General features: G+C 45.0%; 1 protein-coding gene across 1 annotated transcript; it reads left to right on the top strand.

Annotated features, from left to right (window-relative positions):
- Positions 1-111: 111 nt before the first annotated feature.
- ALG2 (ALG2 alpha-1,3/1,6-mannosyltransferase) lies at positions 112-4,423 on the top strand. Its single transcript, XM_001504059.6, has 2 exons — positions 112-486; positions 2,928-4,423. The coding sequence occupies exons 1-2, from the start codon at positions 112-114 to the stop codon at positions 3,828-3,830; spliced, it is 1,278 nt and encodes a 425-aa protein (XP_001504109.3). The 3' UTR covers positions 3,831-4,423.
- The last annotated feature ends 16,492 nt before the right edge of the window (positions 4,424-20,915 follow it).

Genomic DNA, 20,915 nt, shown 5'->3' with positions numbered 1-20,915 from the left:
ATATTTGCGCTGATGTGGCCTAAGAAACGCGCGCGTCGCGGGGCGTGGTTGGCCCCCGCAGTGGCCCGCTGGGAGCCGGGGGAAGGAGCATGCGCAGAATCCCCTGAGGGGATGGGGCGCAGGCGTGGCTTCCGGGCCATGGCGGAGAAGCAGGATCGGGACGAGGAGCCGGGTCCCAGCCCGTCGGTGCTGTTCCTGCACCCAGACCTGGGCGTGGGCGGCGCCGAGCGGCTGGTGCTCGACGCGGCGCTGGCGCTGCAGGCGCGCGGATGTAGCGTGAGGATCTGGACCGCGCACTACGACCCAGGCCACTGCTTCGCCGAGAGCCGCGAGCTGCCGGTGCGCTGCGCCGGGGACTGGCTGCCGCGCAGCCTGGGCTGGGGCGGCCGCGGCGCCGCCGTCTGTGCCTACGTGCGCATGATCTTCCTGGCGCTCTACGTGCTGTTCCTCGCCGACGAGGAGTTCGACGTGGTCGTGTGCGACCAGGTGAGGCGGCCACGCCCGGCCCTCGCCGCGCCTCCTTCTATCTTTATGGAGGGCGCACTGCATGACTTCGGGTGACCTGTCTGCGTCTGCGGTTTGGAAAGAGCGGAGCTGATCTGGAGAGATCAGAGCTGGGAGTGAGACTCTGGTTCTCCGGCTTTAGTGCGGACGCATTCAAGTTGCAGATTACTCGGCCCCACCTTCGGAGGTTTTTTCATCCTGGAGTCCTGAGGTGGGGCCCCGAAATCTGCATTTTCACTGGATCATCGGGTGATTCTGAAGCAGATGAGTTTGGGCCTCGCTCTAAGAAACACAAGCGTTAGAAGTCAGCCTTTGGTCACCTTTTATTTCCTAGTAACTCGTATGTCTTCCCCCTTTGCATTATTTCTGTTGACTCTCCTTCCAGGCCACTGCATCCCACCGTCTCTTGCCTTTGCAGCCAGGCCACCCCGCTCCTTCGCAGTGTCGTGTGTTTCAAACGCCAAGGTCAACATGTCATGTTCCTGTTAAAACTGTAACATGGCTCGCCATTAGTCTTTGAAGAAAACTCCAAGTTCTTTAGCTTGGTAAATAATGTCCACCTGGATCTGGGCTCTAGCTATTGTAGACTTTTCTTACGTCTTTTTTTTTCTTCCCCTCCCCCGCCCCCAAAAAAATTTATTTTAAAGAGTAATATTTCCTCAGGACTAAAACTTTAAATAGTATAAAAGTGTAATGTAAAATTCCCGTCCCGCGTCCACTCCCTAAAGAGAGCCTCTCTTAACAGTTCCTCCTGTATTCTTCCAGAAAGTGTGACTACACCAGCATGTGAGTGTCTGTTCATAGATATATTTCCTTATTTGTAATGATTAGGATTATGACACACCCTACTATTGGACAACTTGCTTTTTCTCACCAAAAGTTTCTGTTTGAGACATCCTTATATATCAGTGTTAGAGATTCACTTCATTCTTCCTAGTGGCTGGAAATTCCGCTTTTGTTTGTACCATAATTTATACGTTCTTCTGTTAAAGGACTCTAACATTGTGGCCAGTTTTTCGTGTATAGATCAGTATTGTAATAAACATCCTTGTACCGTTTTTTTTTTTGTACTTCTGCAAGCATGTCCTTTGAGTAAATTCCTAGAAATAAAATTGATAGATCAGAGTTGTTCATTTTAAATGTCAATAGCTGTTGCCAAATTTGCCCTCCAAAGAGGTTGTGTCTCTACTCTCCCACAGTGTGTGATACAGCCTGCTTCATGCTCTTGTGCACGTCGGATGTTATCAACCATTTTTTAGTCTTTGCCAAACTGACAGGTGGGCATGACATCGTGTTTGTATTTATGTTTCTCTAATTATTATTCCTGAGTTACATTTGATCCTGCTTGCTTCTGTGAAAGCTGTTTCTTTTTAGGAAATATGGACATCTACCAAACATCCTGCGTGTGTAACTAGTCATTAGGTGTGAGGTAGCTGAGATTAGGCTGGATAGAGAAAAAACTGAGCTTGGAAGGAGGAGACCTGGATTCCAGTTCCATGTCTGATACTTTCTAACTCAGTGGCTTTGGATAAACCCCTCATCATCCCTAAAGCTCACCTTCTGCAGATGTTGAGTGAGCTGGAGATTAAGTGACGTGGAAAGATTACCCAACAGGAAGGTCTCTAGTGATGCCAGCATATAGCTCGTGATCAGTAATGATAATGGTTAACATTTATTGAGCACATATTCTGTGCTAAATTCTTAAGCCTTTTACATATACCAGTGCATTTAATAATCACAAAAACCATATGGGTTTTTTTGTACTATAATTGTCACCATGTTATAGAAAAGAAAACTGAGGCCCAGAGAGAGGTAGACTACCTGATGGTAGTCACACAGCTAGCTAGTCGAGCTGAGATTCAGACCCTGGCAGTCTTGATCCAGAGCCTGCACTCTAATCTACTGTAGTTCGTTCACTCAGTTCCTTAGGAGGAGAAAGATACTAGAGCTGCTCCATCCACGATGGCTGCTGAGCACCTGAAATGTGGCTAGTCTGAACTGAGATGTGCTGTAAGTGGGAAATACCGGGTTTTAAAGACAATGTGGGAAAAAAGAGTGTCAAGTACCTCATTAACTTTTTTAGTATTGATTACATTTTGATATACTGTTTTAGATGAAGTACATTAAAATTAATGTAACCATCATGTGATTACTAGATTTTTATTTCCGTTGGACAGTGCTGTTCTAAAGGAAACCGCTGGCCTTGCAGCTTTAAGTATTTAGCACGCATCCGGAAACCATGTACCCGCCTCCTGTACACCAGGCATGGTACTGGGTGAGAGTCTGGGGAACACAGAGCTGAACCAGACACTGCCTGCGAGGCGCCCACTGACTCACAGGCAGGGTGGGTGTCTGTGCTTTTGATTTGGTTGAAGCTTAGTTGACGAGTCACTTTATCTGCTGTCGATTTTTGCTTTGGCCAGGTTTCTGCCTGTATCCCAGTGTTCAAACTGGCCAGACGGCGTAAGAAGATCCTCTTCTACTGTCACTTCCCGGATCTGCTTCTCACCAGAAGAGACTCTTTTCTTAAACGCCTGTACAGGGCCCCGATTGACTGGGTGGAGGAATACACCACAGGTATGGCAGACTGCGTCTTGGTCAATAGCCAGTTCACAGCTGCCGTTTTTAAGCAAACGTTCAAGTCCCTGTCTCACATAAAGCCCGATATCCTCTACCCATCTCTGAATGTCACCAGCTTTGACTCAGCTGTTCCTGAAAAACTTGATGACCTAGTGCCCGAGGGGAAAAAATTCCTGTTCCTCTCCATCAACAGATACGAAAGGAAGAAAAATCTGACTTTGGCACTGGAAGCCCTGGTAAAGCTGCGTGCGAGATTGACGTCCCGAGACTGGGACAAGGTCCATCTGATCGTGGCAGGTGGCTACGACGAGAGAGTCCTGGAGAACGTGGAACACTACCAGGAATTGAAGAAAATGGTCCAGCAGTCTGACCTTGGCCAGTCTGTGACCTTCCTGCGGTCTTTCTCAGACAAACAGAAGATCTCCCTCCTCCACGGCTGCACGTGTGTGCTTTACACACCAAGCAACGAGCACTTTGGCATCGTCCCTTTGGAGGCCATGTACATGCGGTGCCCGGTCATTGCTGTTAATTCCGGCGGGCCCTTGGAGTCCGTTGTCCACAGCGTCACAGGGTTTCTGTGTGAGCCCGACCCAGTGTGCTTCTCGGAAGCAATAGAAAGGTTCATCCGGGAACCTTCCTTAAAAGCCACCATGGGACTGGCTGGGAGAGCCAGGGTGAAGGAGAAATTCTCCTCTGAAGCGTTTACGGAACAGCTCTACCAATGTGTCACCAGGCTGCTGGTGTAATGGGATGTTTTTTAAGGTCTTTATGCTACATTCATTAATACCATCTTTGTAGATCGTGACTCAGTTTTGAAACCAAAAAGAGAAAAAACCTAGAATCTAATGCAGAAGGGATTAAAAAATATGCACTTGAATCTTGAACCTGAGCCACCTTCCTATATACCACAACTCCCTGTCTGCTTTTTCAGAAAAATAGTATCTTTTATGCTGTAATAATCCTGAGTCTCACCAGTGTTGATTAAGATATAAATATGGTACAGTTCCACGTTCAGCAGAATATTTTAATTATATTTTCTCTAGATTATTGTTGCTCTGCCTATGAATTTTGAGTCATATTGTGCCTTAATTGTTTTAATAATTTAAGTATATCATCATCAAAGTTGATTGTTTGGCTTCGTAATGAGAATAGGGTCCCTGTAGTTCCCAGAATCAATCCACCTGGGTGTTGACTGTCCTCTGTTAGGAATTTTGCTTAGTCATACCTTTGCCTGGATCCGTGGCAAGAGTGATCTTTATTTTTTTACAAATGTGATTTATTGTGTTTTCCCACACTAAGACAATAAAAGATGTTTATCATAGGAAGAGACAAAATTTTAGATCTTGGCCTCCGTGATCTATTTTGGTATTATTAGGAATGTACACAGTCAAACCTGAAGTCAGAAACTAGGATAAACTGGATGTTGAAGTGGAGAGGGCGTATTGTCACGCGTGCAGTGTGCATCCTGTTTAGGGTTTGTTGCCTAATGCTCTCTGCATCATCAGCTCTGTTAATTTTGTCTTGTATTGAGTAAGCTCCTACAGAGTGTAAGACACAAATTCTCTTTATTCTTCAAGGCCTGCCTCAGTGCCACTGCTGGGAAGCGTTCCTTGACCCTCCCCTTTCACGTACTCCAGCCCTTTCCTGGCACTGACCAGTCTTAGGTTCATTATTTACCTGTGGTCTAAGTACAAATAAGCGTAAAGCACTTTTCAACATATCTATAAAGCTAAATTCATTTTTAAAAAATAGCAAAGATCACTAGCCAAAGACTCCACGTTAATCACCTCTAAGAGCACAGGCCAGGGAGCTGACAGCCTGTGTGACCTTGGGCACATTGCTTCATCCCGGCCTCAGCTGCTTCATCTGTGAGGTGGGATAACCGCTGCTCCGCTCTCCTCAGGGTGGGTGTGACGGGTCACCCCAATACGTGTATGTAAACTCTACTTAAAACGGCATTGCCGCATAGTGTGGGCTGTATACGTGTTTGCCGTTTTTCAATTTTGGGATATTGAAAATGACTGTAGAAGTTCCACGTGGGTTCATGCTGTGCTACAATATTGTTCTTTCGGGGTTCTTTAGAGGCTGAAATTTCAGGTTGTAATTTATCATGTTAGTCTATATCACAGGAGTATTTTAATGAAATGAAATGGCCACACCAGAAAGGCCTGGTGGCCCTCACCACTGCGTTTAGGACCAATGGACTCAGTCCTGCTCTGATCCATAATTGGTGCTTACACATTCCAAGCACTAAAACTTTTGCCCATTTGACAGTTTTTATGCAGATCCTTCCAAAATGGACTACATGGGTTCATGCCCCTTAACTTTAACTTCCTTTCATTGTCTTAAGCCCCAGCAGGTGACATTAAGACCACAAATCGGGGAGGGATTCAGAGCCCTGCCTGCCATAAGCTTCCAGCCTCTGGTGCATTAACTCTTGGCTCCCAGACATGGATGGAGCTTTGCCCACAAGAGGTGTTCACAGCTTCCAAAACTAAGCTGAAGTTAGGGAAAGTAGCATGGAACACAAGTGAATTGTCCAAAACCTTATCAACACTAATGCTTCTAGCACTTAGCACATGCCCGGCATGATAGGAGGTGCATAGCAGACAACTCATTGAATCCTAGCAGTTATATGAGGTGTAGGTATTCTCCCCTCTGTAGATGAGTGTGGTTAAGCGACTTGCCTGTGTTGCGCAGCCTGAAGGAACGGGCAGGCTCAAGGCCCTCTGGTGCCCAGGTCCAGCCACTCTAGCATTCTTCAGTCTGCCTCCGCCCGAACCGGGCTCCCCCTATGGCAGTTCAGTGAAACCCCCTTGCACCTGCAGTCGCACGTTCTCTGCTCCTCAGGTTTAGAAAGGCTTCGCTTTCGCTTGCCCTTTTCGCCTTCAGAGCAATCTTGTGAGGTGGGTATGATTATTCCCCATTTTATATGCAAAGAAAGAAGCTCAGAGAGATGAAAGACTTGCCCAAAGACACATAGTTGAAAAGTGACAGCCAGGATTCAACCCGAGGTTGCCTGATCCACGCAAGGTCTCTGCACAAGCCAGAGTTTCTCAGCCTGCGCCCCTTGGATAAGCATAAATATTGCATGTCCTTCAATACTTTATGAAATTCAAAATAAGTACAGCATTGTGAGTCATATCAAAGCTGAGGGACGGGATGCTCTTCCATCTTCAAATTAGTACTCTGACCCTGAAAGGGCTGCTGATGTCCCACAGCCATCCCAGCGCCCTGTCCCAACTCCATGAGAATCACCATGCTGAGCCCATGCTGCCTGCCCTCACTGTAGCAGACACTGGGTCTTTCAGAGTCCTAGTGGGGTTGTCAGGGTCGTTGACCTGCACAAAGCAGAGATTCAAGCTAGTTTAACACAAAAGGTTTTAAGAATTGGGTGTTTGAAAGAACCAAGCTGGAAAATACAGTCATGCCCCACCAGGGACTGGTGAACTGGAGATGAAAGTTCTCTCATGCAGTCTCTCAAGGAGGTCACTGCTTTCCTGTGTCTGCTTGCTCACCTGTGCACGTGGGTGCAACCCCTGAGCCTTCGTTACCTTCCATTGATGCAGAGATCTCCACCAGTCAGCTGAAATTCTACACACACACACGTGCGCATGCACACACAATGCGCCTGGGTGTGGTGTGGGGGGAGTCGTGATGTACATAGAAAAGAGATCCACCCACTCAGCTAAGGGGGAGCAGTATTCTGGTTCATCCTGTTTGAAAGTGACCCAATGACTAAGGACATGGGAACCCCGTTGGGACAGCCTTTAGAGTTCACAAAGCTCTGTCCGGGTGTCTCATTTGCTCTGCAGCATCATTCCAGGTAGTTATTGTGGCCGTGTTGACAGTAGGAAAGCTGAGGCTCACAGCCAGGAAGCCCTGGAGCAGGAATTCAAACCCAGGTCTGTCTGAGCCCAGATCACAGTTCCTGCGATTGGACTGCAGAAGCCCCTTCAGGAAATACCTCACCACCTTCTACCTGCCCAATACGCCCATCCCACTTCCACTGTCTTGTTCTGCCTCTTCTCCTTCCATAAGGAAAACGAGGCACCTGAACACTTCACTGCCCTGCTCTCTGCTTGTTCCCCACCTCTGTTCATGACAGAGGGCCCTTCTCTGTCACCTCTGCCAGTATCACTAATGTCCTGTTACTTCCTTTCTTTGCATTTCCAACTCCCAGAATCAAATCCACTCAGAACTGAATAGGACCCCAGAGGTCAACCGACCAACTTTGCTCTTACACACATGGGAAAACTGAGGCCCAAAAATAGAAAGGGACCCGCCCGAGGTCACACAGTGGGACAGCACAGCCCTCCTCTCATTTCTTTCTGGACCCCCTCACACCACCTCCACTTTTATCAAAAACCCCTTATCTCCTGCCACTCCTTAATCCTTCAGTCCTAACCTAAGCCCCCTGCAGCTCTGTCCCCAACAGCCCGTGAGGTTGCCACCACCCAGATGCCAGTGCCCTCGTGCCTGCTCGCTGAGGGGTGGGGAGCTTTCCCGATGACAGACTCCAACCTGTCCCCTTTGATTAAACAGTACCCTTGGGAGGAATTCTACCAAGCTGACTCCTGAGCTCAAGGGCCGCTGGAGCCAGCGCTCTGTCCTGTCAAGACTCCTGGAGATTGGGTGGGGCTCACGGTAAGGGCAGAGTGGCCTTGTGACCCAGAAATAGAACCATGAACAAATCAAATGTCTTGTAGGAAGCACGAGGCCAGCCACTGTTGTCATTTGAGACAAATATAGTCTACAATAGTCTCTTGGGGGTTGTGCGTATGTGTGTGTGTGTCTGTGTGGGTTGTGATTTGCGGGTCAGTGGGGGAGACAACAGGTGTAGCACAGGTGTGTCTTACCTTTGTAATCTCCCACTCACCCAAGAAGTTGGCAGGCAGAATTAGAACAGATGGCTAAGATGATGAACTCAGACTGGCCTTTGCTTTTCTGTGTTCCTGAACCGAGAATTCCAGGGTTCTGCAACTATTGAGAAGGTGTCTTGATGACAATAATCCTAAAGCCTAAGTTTCCTTATGTGTAAAATGGGTATAATCAGATCTGAGTGGCTCACCCCACAGGGTGGTTGTGAAGAATGGACAAATTCTTGTCCATTGTGGAGAGGGACTTGTCACTGTAGAGAGGGACTGAATCAGTACATGAATGAGGGAGAGAAATGATGGGAAGCTGATTTGTAAACTGTAGAGTGTCATGAACTTGTTAGGGATGCAGGATGTCCTTCACAGGTCTGTGTTGTGGGGGATCAGAATTGGCCACCCCAAAATGTGTCTCTTTGCCTTGATTATTTCTAATAACAAAAGACTCTGAAAGAAACTTTGACCTTCCCCGTGACTACTTAAAAGAACTTAAGATAAAAGGCCTGGCCCCAGGACAGACAGGCATCACCATAGATAACTCCGGGTATTGGTGGACTGTGAGGGTCCTTGCTAAGCCCACTCTAGGGAAGTTCTACCTAACAAACAGCTGCTTTTCCATCTCCATGTGAATTGCATTCCTCCCCTTTGAAGCCCCAAACCACTACCCCTAACACCCTCCTTTGTCTTTAGCTGAAGATGATATTTAAGGCGGCGACCTCAGCCATTCTGGCAGGTTGCTCAGTTTTCCGGGGTTTCTCCCGTGTATGCATGTTATAAAGCTTTGTTTGATTTTCTCCTGTTGTTCTGTCTGAATTTAATTCTTAGGCCAACCAGAAGGACCTAGAGCGTAGAGGATTTGTCTTCCTCCCCTGCAGTATCAATTGCCCCAGTCTGTTACCACCCCAGTAAGAGTAGCACTGGAAGTCAGCCTACGCCAGGGGAAGTCATGGGGGAATGGAGAGATGGCTTAAACAACCCCCATCGGGAGTATTTCCCTCTCAGTTTGTGGAATGCTTAACTCAATGTCAGGGGTTTCCCAATAGTCTATAGACAGTGTGGTACTGAGGTAAGGACAGACAAATGAAGGGAGTTCTAAAATATGTCTGCACATATGTGGCCAATTGATTTTTGCCAAAGGTACTAAGGTAATTCAATGGGGAAAAGATAGTCTTTTAAAGAAATGGTGCTGGAACAATTGGATACCTGTATGGGAAAAAGTGAACCTCAGACTCTATCTCACACTAGGCAAAAATGAGCTTGAAGTCGGTCATGGGCCTAAAGGCAGAAGCTAGACTGCAGAGTTAGAGAGGAAACAGAAGAAAATCTCCACAGCCTTGGGGGAGGCAAAGATTTCTTAGATAGGATGCAAAAGGGACAAAGCCTAAAGGGAAAAAATTGACAAGTTGAATTTCGTCAAAATTAAAAATTGCTCTTCAAAGGACACGGACTTAAAAAAATTTTAAACCAAGCTACAGACTGGGAGAAAATATTCGTAATTAATGTATCTGATAAAAACCTGCATCCAGGATATATGAAGAAGCCTTATAACTCAATAGTAAGAGGACAAATAACCCACATTTTTTAATGGGCGAAAGATCTGAATGGTCACTTCGCAGAAGATATGCGAATGGCCAATAAGCACATGATAAGATGCTCAACGTGACTGGCCATCAAGGAAATGCAAATTAAAACCACAGTGAACACAGGGGTGCAGATAGCTTTTCGAATTAGTGTTTTCTTGTTACGCCTGAAATTTATATAATGTTGTAAACCAGTGTGACCTCAATAAAAAAAAAAAAACACAATGAGATACCAGCACACACCCATAAAATGAAAGATTCCCAGTAAAAATGTTGGAGAGAATGTGGCACACCTGGAGTTCTCACACGTTATGATGGGACGTAAAATGGTGCAAACTCTTTGGAAAGCGGTTTGACAGATTTTTATAAAGTTAATCATGACACCTACCATGTAATAGCAATTCCACTACTAGCTATTTTGTTTAAAATAAGTGAAAACATATATCTAAACAAAGACTTACTCAAATATTCAGAGCAGCTTTATTAATTAATGGTCAAAAACTGAAAACAACCCGAGTGACCATAACAGTGAATGGATAAGCAAAGTGTGGTCCATTCATACAATGGAATACTTCTCAGCGATCAAAGGAATGAACGCCTGTAAGCACAAGGATGTGGATACATCTCGAAAACGTGCTGAGTGAGAGGAGTCAGACACAAAAGGGTTCTTACTGTGTGATTCCATGCATGCGAAACTTTACAGAGAAGAAAAAACAAAGCTAGTCTATAGTGACAGAAAGCAGCTCACCATTTGCCTGAGGCCCAGGGTGTGACAGAGATTGACAAGGAAAGGGCGTAAAGGAAACTTCTGGGATGATGGAAATGTCCCATATCTTTATTATGGTTATAAGGGTGTATAAATTTGTCGGAACTAATGAAATATATGCTTAAAATGAGTGCTTGCTATTGTATGTAAATTATACCTCACAAAGGTGATTTTTTTTTAAAGCACATGTGATATAGTCCCATTTTTATAGGAAAGAAAAGATCTTCTAAAGGAGCAAGTGTGTATATATGTGTATGTAATTATAGAAGTTTCTAATAGAACATTCACCAAGATGGTGACGTGGTTGTCCCCGGGGGATGTGATTATCAGTATGCATTAAATTTTTGTTTTGTTTGCTTATATTTTCTGATATCCCATAAGGTTTTTTTCATTAAAAAAATAAATTTGAACATAAAATAAAGTATAAAATAATCCTATGGGTCACTTATGTTTTTACAACATATTTTTAAACATTTCCAACTCTTGCCCTATTTGGGATGGATAGTTGTTCTAATTAATCCCTCATTATTATATATTAAGATTGCTCCAACTTTTTGCTACTACAAGCAGCCTAAGAGAAAAAATAATTGACTTTAAATTCTAAAAGCAAATATTTAAAATTTTGAAAAAGCAAATTGAAAAAGCAAAAATGGGCTGGGGCAGTGGCGTAGTGGTTAGTTTGTGCCCTCTCGATCTGCAGGCTCGGATCCTGGGTGTGGACCTAGCTCTGCTCATCAAGCCATGCTGTGTGGCATCCCACATAAAATAGAGAAAGATTGTCACAGGTGTTATCTCGGCGACAATCTTCCTCAAGCAAAAAGAGGAAGATTGGCAACAGATGTTAGCTCAAGGCCAATCTTCCTCACCAAAAAATAAATAAAAATAAGTAAAAACCAAAAACAGAAAAAGGCAGGCATATGAAAAGATTGCAAAACTGCCTAGCAATACACCAAAAAAATAGCAATCAAAAAAAATCTCTAACTGGTGATGTTTATTTTCAAAGCAAATTACCACGTTGACCAGCTTGCTTTCAGCCAAATTGTATGCTCCTCTTGCATTGTGGAAGCTGGAAGCCTAACTTAACACTTCAGTTCAATAGAGTGATACAGTATCATATGTCAGGACGTATGGACCACCACTTGAAAATTTTAACAAGGCAATTGTATTAGTAAGGACTCTTGTGGTCGCAAGTGACAGAACTCTAGCTTAGGCAGAAAAGGGACATTTTTAGGAAGCTACAGGGATGGATCATTTGGGGAAAAGTTGCACAACTGAACCAGGGAAAACGCAGGGATACGGCTAGGCCTGACCTTCAAATAGAACCAAGACTCCAAACGCCATCAGAATGCCACTTTTGATATAAAATTTCGCTGTCTTTCATCATAGACAAGTTTCTTCCTCAGGACAGGAAACATGGCCACCAATAGCAGCCAAGAACCTCCATCTTACTGTTGGCATCACCAAGAGGACCCAGCCCGCTCTTCCCGAGTTTGAAAAGACATCAGTGAAGGACTATACGGATCCTTGGTTCAGGTGCCTTTCCTTTTGAATGAAGCAAGTCGAGGGGAAGGTGCCGTGGTTTGCCAGGCTCGGGTCGGCTTCCACCAGCTGTGGCCAGGATCCAGGCTCACACAGCTGCAGGCCTCACAGAGCTGGGAGAAAGGGGCCCAGGGTGTACAGAGGAAGGAGGAGGAAGCAGTTCCCAGAAGAAGGTGAGTTGGGAAGATAAAGTAGGTGTCCTTTCCGGTAAGAAAACATGGAGATCCCTTAAAACCTTGCACCCAAGGGGCCCTGGCAGCCAAGGGCCTTCCCACACGCCTTTTTCCCATTGTTTCCACTTCCACAATAAATCTTGCTAATATCTATTTACGACCAACCTTGTGCAAAGAACTAGGGATAAAGAAATGAAATTGTTAACAGTTTAATATTCTTTGGCTTGTATAATTCTGCATTGTTTGATATCAGTATTCCCAGACCTGACTTTCTTTTTGTTCACATTTAAATAATCATATTTTAACGTTGAATATTTCTTTCTCTCGCTCTCTTTTTTTTTTTTGGTTTATCTAATAAGCAGAGAAACCTTGAATTTAGGGGTTTTTTCCCCCTCATCTGAGTGTATTGGACTTCAATGCTTTACTAGACTTTAATTAAGTCTTTATTAATGACTACTGGGGTTGTTCTTGTTACCTGTTTATATAAACAGATATATATCCTCTCTACCGTCCTTTTTTTCTTAAAAAAGTCACTTGCTTTCTCATTCCCCTCCTTCACTCCTTTGATCTGCACTGATGTAAGCTTTACCCAATTATTTCAATATAAATAATTCCTTTCAGATATTTTATTTTTATTTCTTTTTGAGGAAGACTAGCCCTGAGTTAACTGCTGCCAATCCTCCTCTTTTTGCTGAGGAAGACTGGCCCTGAGCTAACATCCGTGCCCGTCTTCCTCTACTTTATATGTGGGACGCCTACCACAGCATGGCTTGCCAAGTGGTGCCATGTCCACATCCGGGATCCAAACCTGCCAACCCGAGGCCGCCAAGTGTGCACTTAACCACTGCGCCACCAGGCCAGCCCCCCTTTCAGATATTTTAATCTTTCAATATCAGTTTGGACCAGATATTTGCTGCAATTGTTCAGAATTATTTCAATACAGTCGACTGGGCTCACTCCTTTCTGCAAGCTCTTGTCTGCCAGCCTCGAGTTTCTACTTCAGAGTCATCATTCCCTTCACGTGTGACACACCTTGGAGGAGCATTTTTTCAGAGAGAATACATGCATTTGCATCATTAATTCCCATTGCCTCCCCATATAAATAGCTTGATTGTGTATAAAATCTTTGAATCACGTGCCTTTCTTTCAAAGCTTTGCAAATGTACTGTCATCTTCTAGGGCAGCTTTTCCTATAGTATGTTCTGGGGAAAAGAAGCTGTAAAAGATGCTTCAGGAAAAAGGCTTCCGTGGTCGTATAAGCATGGGAAATGCTCCACTCAACTGGAAATGTACCCAGCCGAGTATCACAGTAGAGGCCATGAGACGTCCTGAGGGAACGAAGAGGTTTCACTTTATCTCCAGTGTGTCCAAGCTGTTGGACCACAGCAATACGGAGAAAACGCAAACGACCAATGATAGGTTCTTAGTTGACACTGATGGAGCACTTAGCCTTCTGGGACTTGTTCTGCAAGTATCAACTCACTGGATCCTCACAGCAGCTCAATATGGTGGATAGAACTCTTAAACCCATTTGAACAGATGAGAAAACTGAAGCACAGAGAGCTTAAGAAAATAAACTAGAAAACGGCGAATTCAAACCCGAGCGGTCAGCTCCCCATTGCTCACAGCCTTAAGAGTTGGCAGGTAAGGGCTCCAGACAGGCAACTTTTATACCTGTCTCAAATCAACCAAACATCCCATTGCACCAAAAAGAAAAGGGAACTTTCCACCTAAATGTCTCTGTAACAGAATTTGCCGTTGAATTACGGCAAAGGCACTTTGGGGGGTTAATCTGATTATCGTGGGCGGAGTGCTCAAACTCCGGCGTTGGCCAACGTCCAGGACCCATCATTGAATACTCATCACCTCATCAATTCAGCCTCCTCGACCGACGGGCAAAACAACCTCCAAATATTCATTGCACATCTGTGCCGGGCAGATTATACATTAGCAATTCAAATCTGGCCTGTGTGCCGGCCGTTCCGCAAATGCGTCTGTTTGGGTGAGATGCCTTGTTGTCTGGGATGGATAATAAGGCAACTCGGTCTAATCTTGAAGAACAATCAACCCATCTTGCGAAGGTGACTGGCTGTGTGTGTTCTTGCCCTGGCAGCGTTGGAACAATGGCCCCATAATGCACTCGACTCAGCTGGCAATGAAGTCCCATCCTGATTAGTAGCCGTGGCTGGTGTCAATCACCACAGGATGCACCATTGTCCTCTGGTCCCCAACACAGTTTATTTACAGGAAAACAAAGGCTTTGGGGGGCTATGGCTGCTTCCCAGAGATTGCAAAATAGATTGAGCTGTCAAGCACACAAAGTAGATGAAGATTAATGAGTTGTGCGGACAATAAATATGAAGAGATGACCATGAATATGCTAATGGCCATTATCCATATACACCGTAATTGCTACCAAAATTAAAAGGTGGCATGAAGAAGATGGGGCACGAGGTGACAGGGAGATAATCTTGGATGCTTCAGACGCTCACCCTAGATAAGACCCACTACAGGTTTCCTTTCCCCGAATAAACCATCCCAAAGCATCATTGTTCGCAAGCTGTCTGAATAGGTTCCTTTGAAACAGGGATGTAAGGGGTGGGCTGAGGGGGGGAAGCTGCAAAAGTTACTTTAGGGGAAGGTGTGATTAGAATAAGAAAGGTGCTTAGCAAAGGCAAGAAGTGATCAGCTGTCAGGCTGCCTCCTCATCCCCAGGGACAGAACTGATGAGGGATGTCACTTCAAACTTCAGACCCCCCACCCCAGAGCCACAGGGATTATTATGAGAATGTTATTTAGATCACCTTTGGGGGAAGAGTGGGTAATTTTTCAAAGCATTCCAATATTTTGATGATTTTTAAAAATAAATATACTAGAGAAATTTGAGGAACATAATGTTTAAAAGCGAATGAAATTTTGTTTCCTTGGGTGATTTGATTTTGGAAAATCTGTATCCTGTTGGACTGTGGTGTGACTGATTCCCTCCCAGTCTGTCTTCACCGCCTCGCATGTGGTGGGACGATGTTCTCTGACCCCATTCACCTTCTTTCTTCCTTTCCATCCTCACGCCTGTGGATGATGGTTAGTTAGCATCATAACGTACTGAAGTAACTGAGCGATTAAGTAGAAGGATGGCAGATGATGGGAGGCAAGCTTGTCATCCTTGGAGTGGGAGTTTGCAGGTAAGAGAGGAGGCTGGAATGATCAATGTGGCAATGGATTTGAGTTGGAGACATCAGTATGAATTTGTGTGTAACACAGTATAGATACAGATGGTTACATGTAGAAACTATAGATATGTGTACATACACAGTACCCACACATATATTTCCTTGCCCTCTCAGCTGAGGGGGCCTAGGTAATGACACTCCAGCAGCAACAACTCAGTAGCAACAAGCACACCTGGTACCCAAATCTTGGTTTCTAATACCATTCTCCAGTAAAAGGAACCAGGGCTCCTTAGAGAACTGGCTGATGCTGGCATGGCGCAGGAAATGTACAAGATGAGCCTAGAGCATGCTGTAATGCCAGAAAATAAGGAAGTGCAAAACAAATTTTTTAAACCCACATTTATTGGGGGGGTGGGTATGTCAATGGGACACAGAAGCAATGAAATAAATAAAATAATACTGGATTATAACCCAAAGTATAAACTAAACATCCATAAGTCCATACTGATATAAATAAATGATTGAATAAATAAATAAATGGAGAAGAATAGAATAGACAAACTTCCCATGCAGAAGAATTCCAAATAACTTATGTAGATAGTGCATCCTCAGGGAGGTGGAGAGTAAGTCCCTACTCATTACTTTTTGAGTCTCGTGTGGTTACTTGCTGCCAAAGAGAACAGTTCGGAAAGGGAGAAAAAGAGTAACTTAACAGTGGAGAAATCTGACAAACATGACCTCAGCCAGCTGATCAAGGTCGACGTCAACAGTGATGAGTCATGTAGGTAGGATTGCCCTTGATATGATGTGATGAGGATGGCACTTTGCCTCTGTGGTCTTCCTCCCCAAAACCTATAATCCCAGTCTAACAGTGAGAAAAAATATATCAGACAAATCTCAATAGAAAGACATTCTATAAAACAGAGGACCAGTACTCCCCACAACTGATCATCAAAAACAGAGAAAGTCTGAGAAACTGTCATGGCCAAGAAGAATCCAAGGAGACATGATGACTAACTGTAACGTATCCCGATGGGATCCTGGACCAGAAAAAGGATAGTGGGTGAAATGGGTAAAAACTAAGGAAATCTGAATAATATTTGGGCTTTAGTTAATAATAATAATGTATCAATAGTGGCTTATTAACTGGGACAACTCCGGTTTTGAGTTTCTGCTCTGCCCTTCCTAGGTGGTGACACTGGGCAAGGCATGTTTCTGAGCCTTATCTGTTCACTCTCCTCTTCATCTGCGCTCACACTCCAGCTCTTTGGCGCACTTACCACTCTGTACTGGAATCATCTGTTGATGCGTCCATGAGCCCACGGGACGGTGTTCTCCTCATTCATCTCTGGACCCCCGGTGTTCAGCCGAGGGTTAGCACGTGGTAAGCACACAGAGATGTCTGAATAGATGTGTGCATGAGGATGATGCAGAGTTATGAGCCTTATCAAGTGCCCTCAGTCAATAAGAATTGCTTATTGAAAACCTTTTGTGAACTTGAAGAGATATGGATTCTAATCCTTCTCAGCCACTCATTAGCAGTGTGACCCTTGGGCAAGTACTAACTATGCTGAGTCTCAGTTTTTCTCTTCTAAGAGTGGGACCAATAATGAGGCCAACACTGTTAAATGGCTGCCCAATGGACATTCTCAGCTCCCTTCTCTCTTCTCACCATTGCAGAGGCTAAAAAAACTAAATACTCAGTTTCCCAGCCTGCCTTGCGGGAGTAGTGGCCGCATAACTGGTTTTAGGCCAATGAGTTGAGATGAGTAAGTTTGCAGGTGAGCTCCTGGGAAAGACATCCTTTCTTTGAAGATAAGCACAGGAAAAGAAAGACTCTCACAACCATGACCTCTGCCTGCTTCCTGCCTTTGAACGTAGATGGAAGACCCAATAGCCATCTTGTAGTCATGAGGGAAAAGCCCAAGGAAGGAGGGCAGAGCAGAAGGCTGGAGTCCTCGATGACACCATTAGACAGCTAAGCTAAGAACAGCAACATCCTCCTACAGACATCCTATTAAGGAAAGGATAAATGTCCTCACGGTTCACACCACCATTGGTTGGTTTTCTTGTTACTTGCAGCCTAAAACATCAATAACTGATAAACTTGCCTCTTAGGGTTATTGTGAGGACTAATTAAAATCATCCATGTGCCTGGCATGCAGTGAGCCCTCAATAAATGGGAATTTACTGTTATGACTATGAACTGTCACCCCATCCTCAGGGAGCTCAATGTGGCTGAGAAGACAGATCGGAGGGGGTGAGGAGGAAGGGTGAGGGATGGAAGAGGGATGCGGTGGGGAGGTGGACAAGGGCAGAACCGAGCGGGAACGACAGAGAAGGAGGGGAGAGTGGGAGGGGCTGGAGAGAGGAAAGAGGGAAGGAAGAGGACAGGGACGGGGACCCCAACAATAACTGAAGCAGAAATGCAAAATAATCATGGTAACAGAAAGAACTCAGAGTCCAAAGTTGATTGAAAGGAAACAAAGAATAGTACTGTTTCCTGTACCCTGGGCTTCTGGTCTGAGATGCGTGGCCGCTGCACTGCTCTGCTGAGTTTCTATGAACATTTAACCACATACTACATGGGAAAGGGCCCAGAGTGTGGTAGACACTTAACAAATGTTTGACGAGTTGAAAGGTATCAGTATGAAATTGGCAACCACACAAGGGGCCAAAGAACCTAATGTGTTGTAGCTCTTTAATCCCCTCTGAGTAGATACTAGGTGGCTCTAAGCTCTTCCTGGGTGCAGCTGGAAGGGGAGCCAGAAAGGACCAGCTCTCCTTAGCAGACACTGTATTTGTTGTCACTTAACAAGAAGGTGCCTGGCAAGCCCTGCGGAGCCTGGTGACTTTCTTCCCAACAGGGCTCTGCGATGCAAGCTCTGTGATGCACCAAGAAGCCAACGGCTGCAGTGATCGAAGGCCAGTTTCACTCCAGGTAATTAAAAACAGCAACAGCAACAACAAAAGCAGAGTAGATTAAAACAAAACGGCTAAAAAAAATCCATTTTAGAGACATTTGAATTTGACTTAATATTAGATACTATAGAATTTTTATTAGTTTTCTTAGTAATAATCGTATATGGTGACATAGGAGTATGTTCTTATTCTTGGGAGACTTATGCTGAAATTTATAGGGATGAAGAGTCATGATGTTTAGAAATTGCTTTCAAATGGTTTTGCAAAAAAAATTTTAAAAAACAGAAAGTGAGATAAAGCAAATATGGAAAATGTTGAAGTAGGTAACAAGCTCACGGAAACTAGTGACCTTGATTTATTCTTTTTTGGGTTTCTCTTCACCCACTCACCACTCCAGGCCCAAATCCGCTCTCTAGTCTGCCTGGCACATGGTGGGCACTCAAGATGTTTGGTGAATTAACATTAAAAATTAAATTCTCTTTACCTGCTAACATTTGCATAACTAAGTAAAGATGTGGTTTCAAGCCATTTGCAAAGAAATACCCACAACCAATTACTTTCTTCTTAAGTAAACATAATCTGCTTAAAACCACAATTTAACATTGATTTTTCCTCCCAGAGTCTAGTATCAAGCAAGGTCCCATGTGCCCTCTGTCCTAGGATGCCCCAGCCTGATGCTCCATTCTCAGAAGACCCGTCTCCCTGCGCCCAACACACTCTTCCCACTGCTGTGTTCCTGCTGCCCCGACTCAAGAGTCCCTTCCACTTCAAGACCTCGGGAGCAAACCATGTGGGCAAAAGCAATCTGATGGAAAAAGAATATACATTGCACATTTTTAAAAAGACTTAAAAGAACTGTCAATGGAAAACATTTATTTCCAACTAGCTTGTAAATATTAAAGTAACGAAAATATTACCCAAGAAGCAATGAATTCTAGTTCATCGTTTAAGAATGAGTTAGAAGGGCCAGCCTGGTGGTGTAGTGGTTGAGTTCGGTGCACTCTGCTTCAGTGGCCCAGGTTCACAGGTTCAGATCCCGGGTGTGAACCTGCACCACTCGTCAAGCCATGCTGTGGCAGCAACCCACATATAAAAATAGAGGGAGATTGGCACAGATGTTAGCTCATGGCCAATCCTCCTCACCAAAAAAAAAGAATGAGACATTTTTTAAAGCTCTAATTATTTTCAGATTCTTTGTTTTAATTTATCTTTTATTGCTTTTTCCTTATGCCACAGAAAATTTTGTCCATTATAGAAAAGGAAGAAAATGAGGACAAGAAAAATGAAGCCATCCTCACACTGAGATGACTGTCACATTGCTGTAGGTCCTTTTGTATAATAATAATACATATTACCAGTTAACAGGTGCTTGCTATTCTAGTCCTCAGAGCATGAATATGAGATTTACAGATGAAGAAATCAAGGCTTAGAGAGGGTAAGTCACTAACCCAGCGTCACACAGCTAGTAGGTACAGAACCAGAGCCAGATGCCCAGATCTGTTTACCCCAAAAGCCCGAACCTGTAACCACCACTCCATACTCTCTCCCATAACCCTCTATCATTTTCTTTACAAAAACAGGATTCTATCACGCAATCCACTATTGTATCATTACACTGCCTCCAGCTTGTGTTCACTTTCTATTGCTGCTGAACAGATTAGCACAAACTCAGTGGCTTAAAACGACATACATTCATTCTCCACTACTATGTCCTCACACTGAAGGATTCCTGTGCTGGGATCTTCCTGGGGTGCGCTGGTCCTGTCTGGCCTGGGGGTACCTGGCTGATAGCTGAAGACGTTCCGTAGCCTGAGATGCCAAGGGCCTGTACTTTCTCGCTTCCGTGCTGATCTCTAATCTACAGAAACCAGACAGTTGTCCCAGAGGTCCCTCATCCCCACAGGCCGGCGAGGAGTGGATCTCTACCCAAGAATGGGCTACGCGCCCAGGGGCACTGTCTCTGCGCTGTCTCTGTAGCCCTCTCGCCCCTCTGGTGCAGCCTTACCACTCCCCTGCCATACGAGACATGGTGCTGTGCCAAAGGCAGGCTTCTCTGAGGCTGAGAGGACCAGCCCTGATGTTTTTAATTCCTCCAAACTTAGCAGCTGGCTTCCTCTACAGACACTTCCTCTCTGCAGTTCAGCCCAACATGGAAGGAATAGTGTGTCAGTCAGCTGTCGCCGCATGTAATGCTGTGTAACAAACTACTCCAAAACTCGGTGGCTTCCAACAGCAAGCATCTGGTTTTTGCTTACAAGTCTGTGCTTTGAGAAGCTCTGCTTCAGGCTGCAGGTCAGCAGAGGTCGCCTCCAGCTGGATTCGGATTCACTCCACATGACTCCACATTCTCCTTGGAACAGCACCTGCCAGAGACACATTCTTCTCATGGAAAATCGAAGAGCACTAGAGAATATAACCACACACTGCCTCTTAAGGCCTTGGCTCTTCCATTCACATCCTACTGTTCTGAACAACGAGGCAGGGAAATATGTTCTGTCGTTCTGTGTCCTGCGAGGTCACAAGACGGAGGGAGAGAGCGGCGTTCAGGGTTTACTAGAAAGTGGGAGGAGAAACTACCGATTTCCAGGAGCCTCTGAGGCTTCAGAGACGAGATGACCTTCATGATGTTTTTAAAACCAGCAGTTGTTCGCCAAACAGCCCAAAGAGGAGGGACATTCTGGGCGGAAGTTGCAGGTTAAGGGACCAAGAAGGGGAGAGCCTGGCGTGATGGGAAATGAGCCTGAAGAGAGGGGCAGAGTCAAATCAGAGAGGATTTTCTAAGCCAGGCTAAGGATTCTGAGGGTCGG

Source organism: Equus caballus, chromosome 25 (genome assembly GCF_041296265.1).
Source record: "Equus caballus isolate H_3958 breed thoroughbred chromosome 25, TB-T2T, whole genome shotgun sequence".
NCBI classification, from domain to species: domain Eukaryota; kingdom Metazoa; phylum Chordata; class Mammalia; order Perissodactyla; family Equidae; genus Equus; species Equus caballus.
Note: the sequence above shows the minus strand (reverse complement) of the source record. Positions and strands in the feature narration are given on the sequence as shown.

Coding starts and splice junctions, on each gene's coding strand:
- ALG2 (XM_001504059.6), top strand. CDS start 112: ATGGGGCGCAGGCGTGGCTTCCGGGCCATGGCGGAGAAGCAGGATCGG. Junction 487..2,927: donor ACGTGGTCGTGTGCGACCAG/GTGAGGCGGCCA, acceptor TGCTTTGGCCAG/GTTTCTGCCTGTATCCCAGT.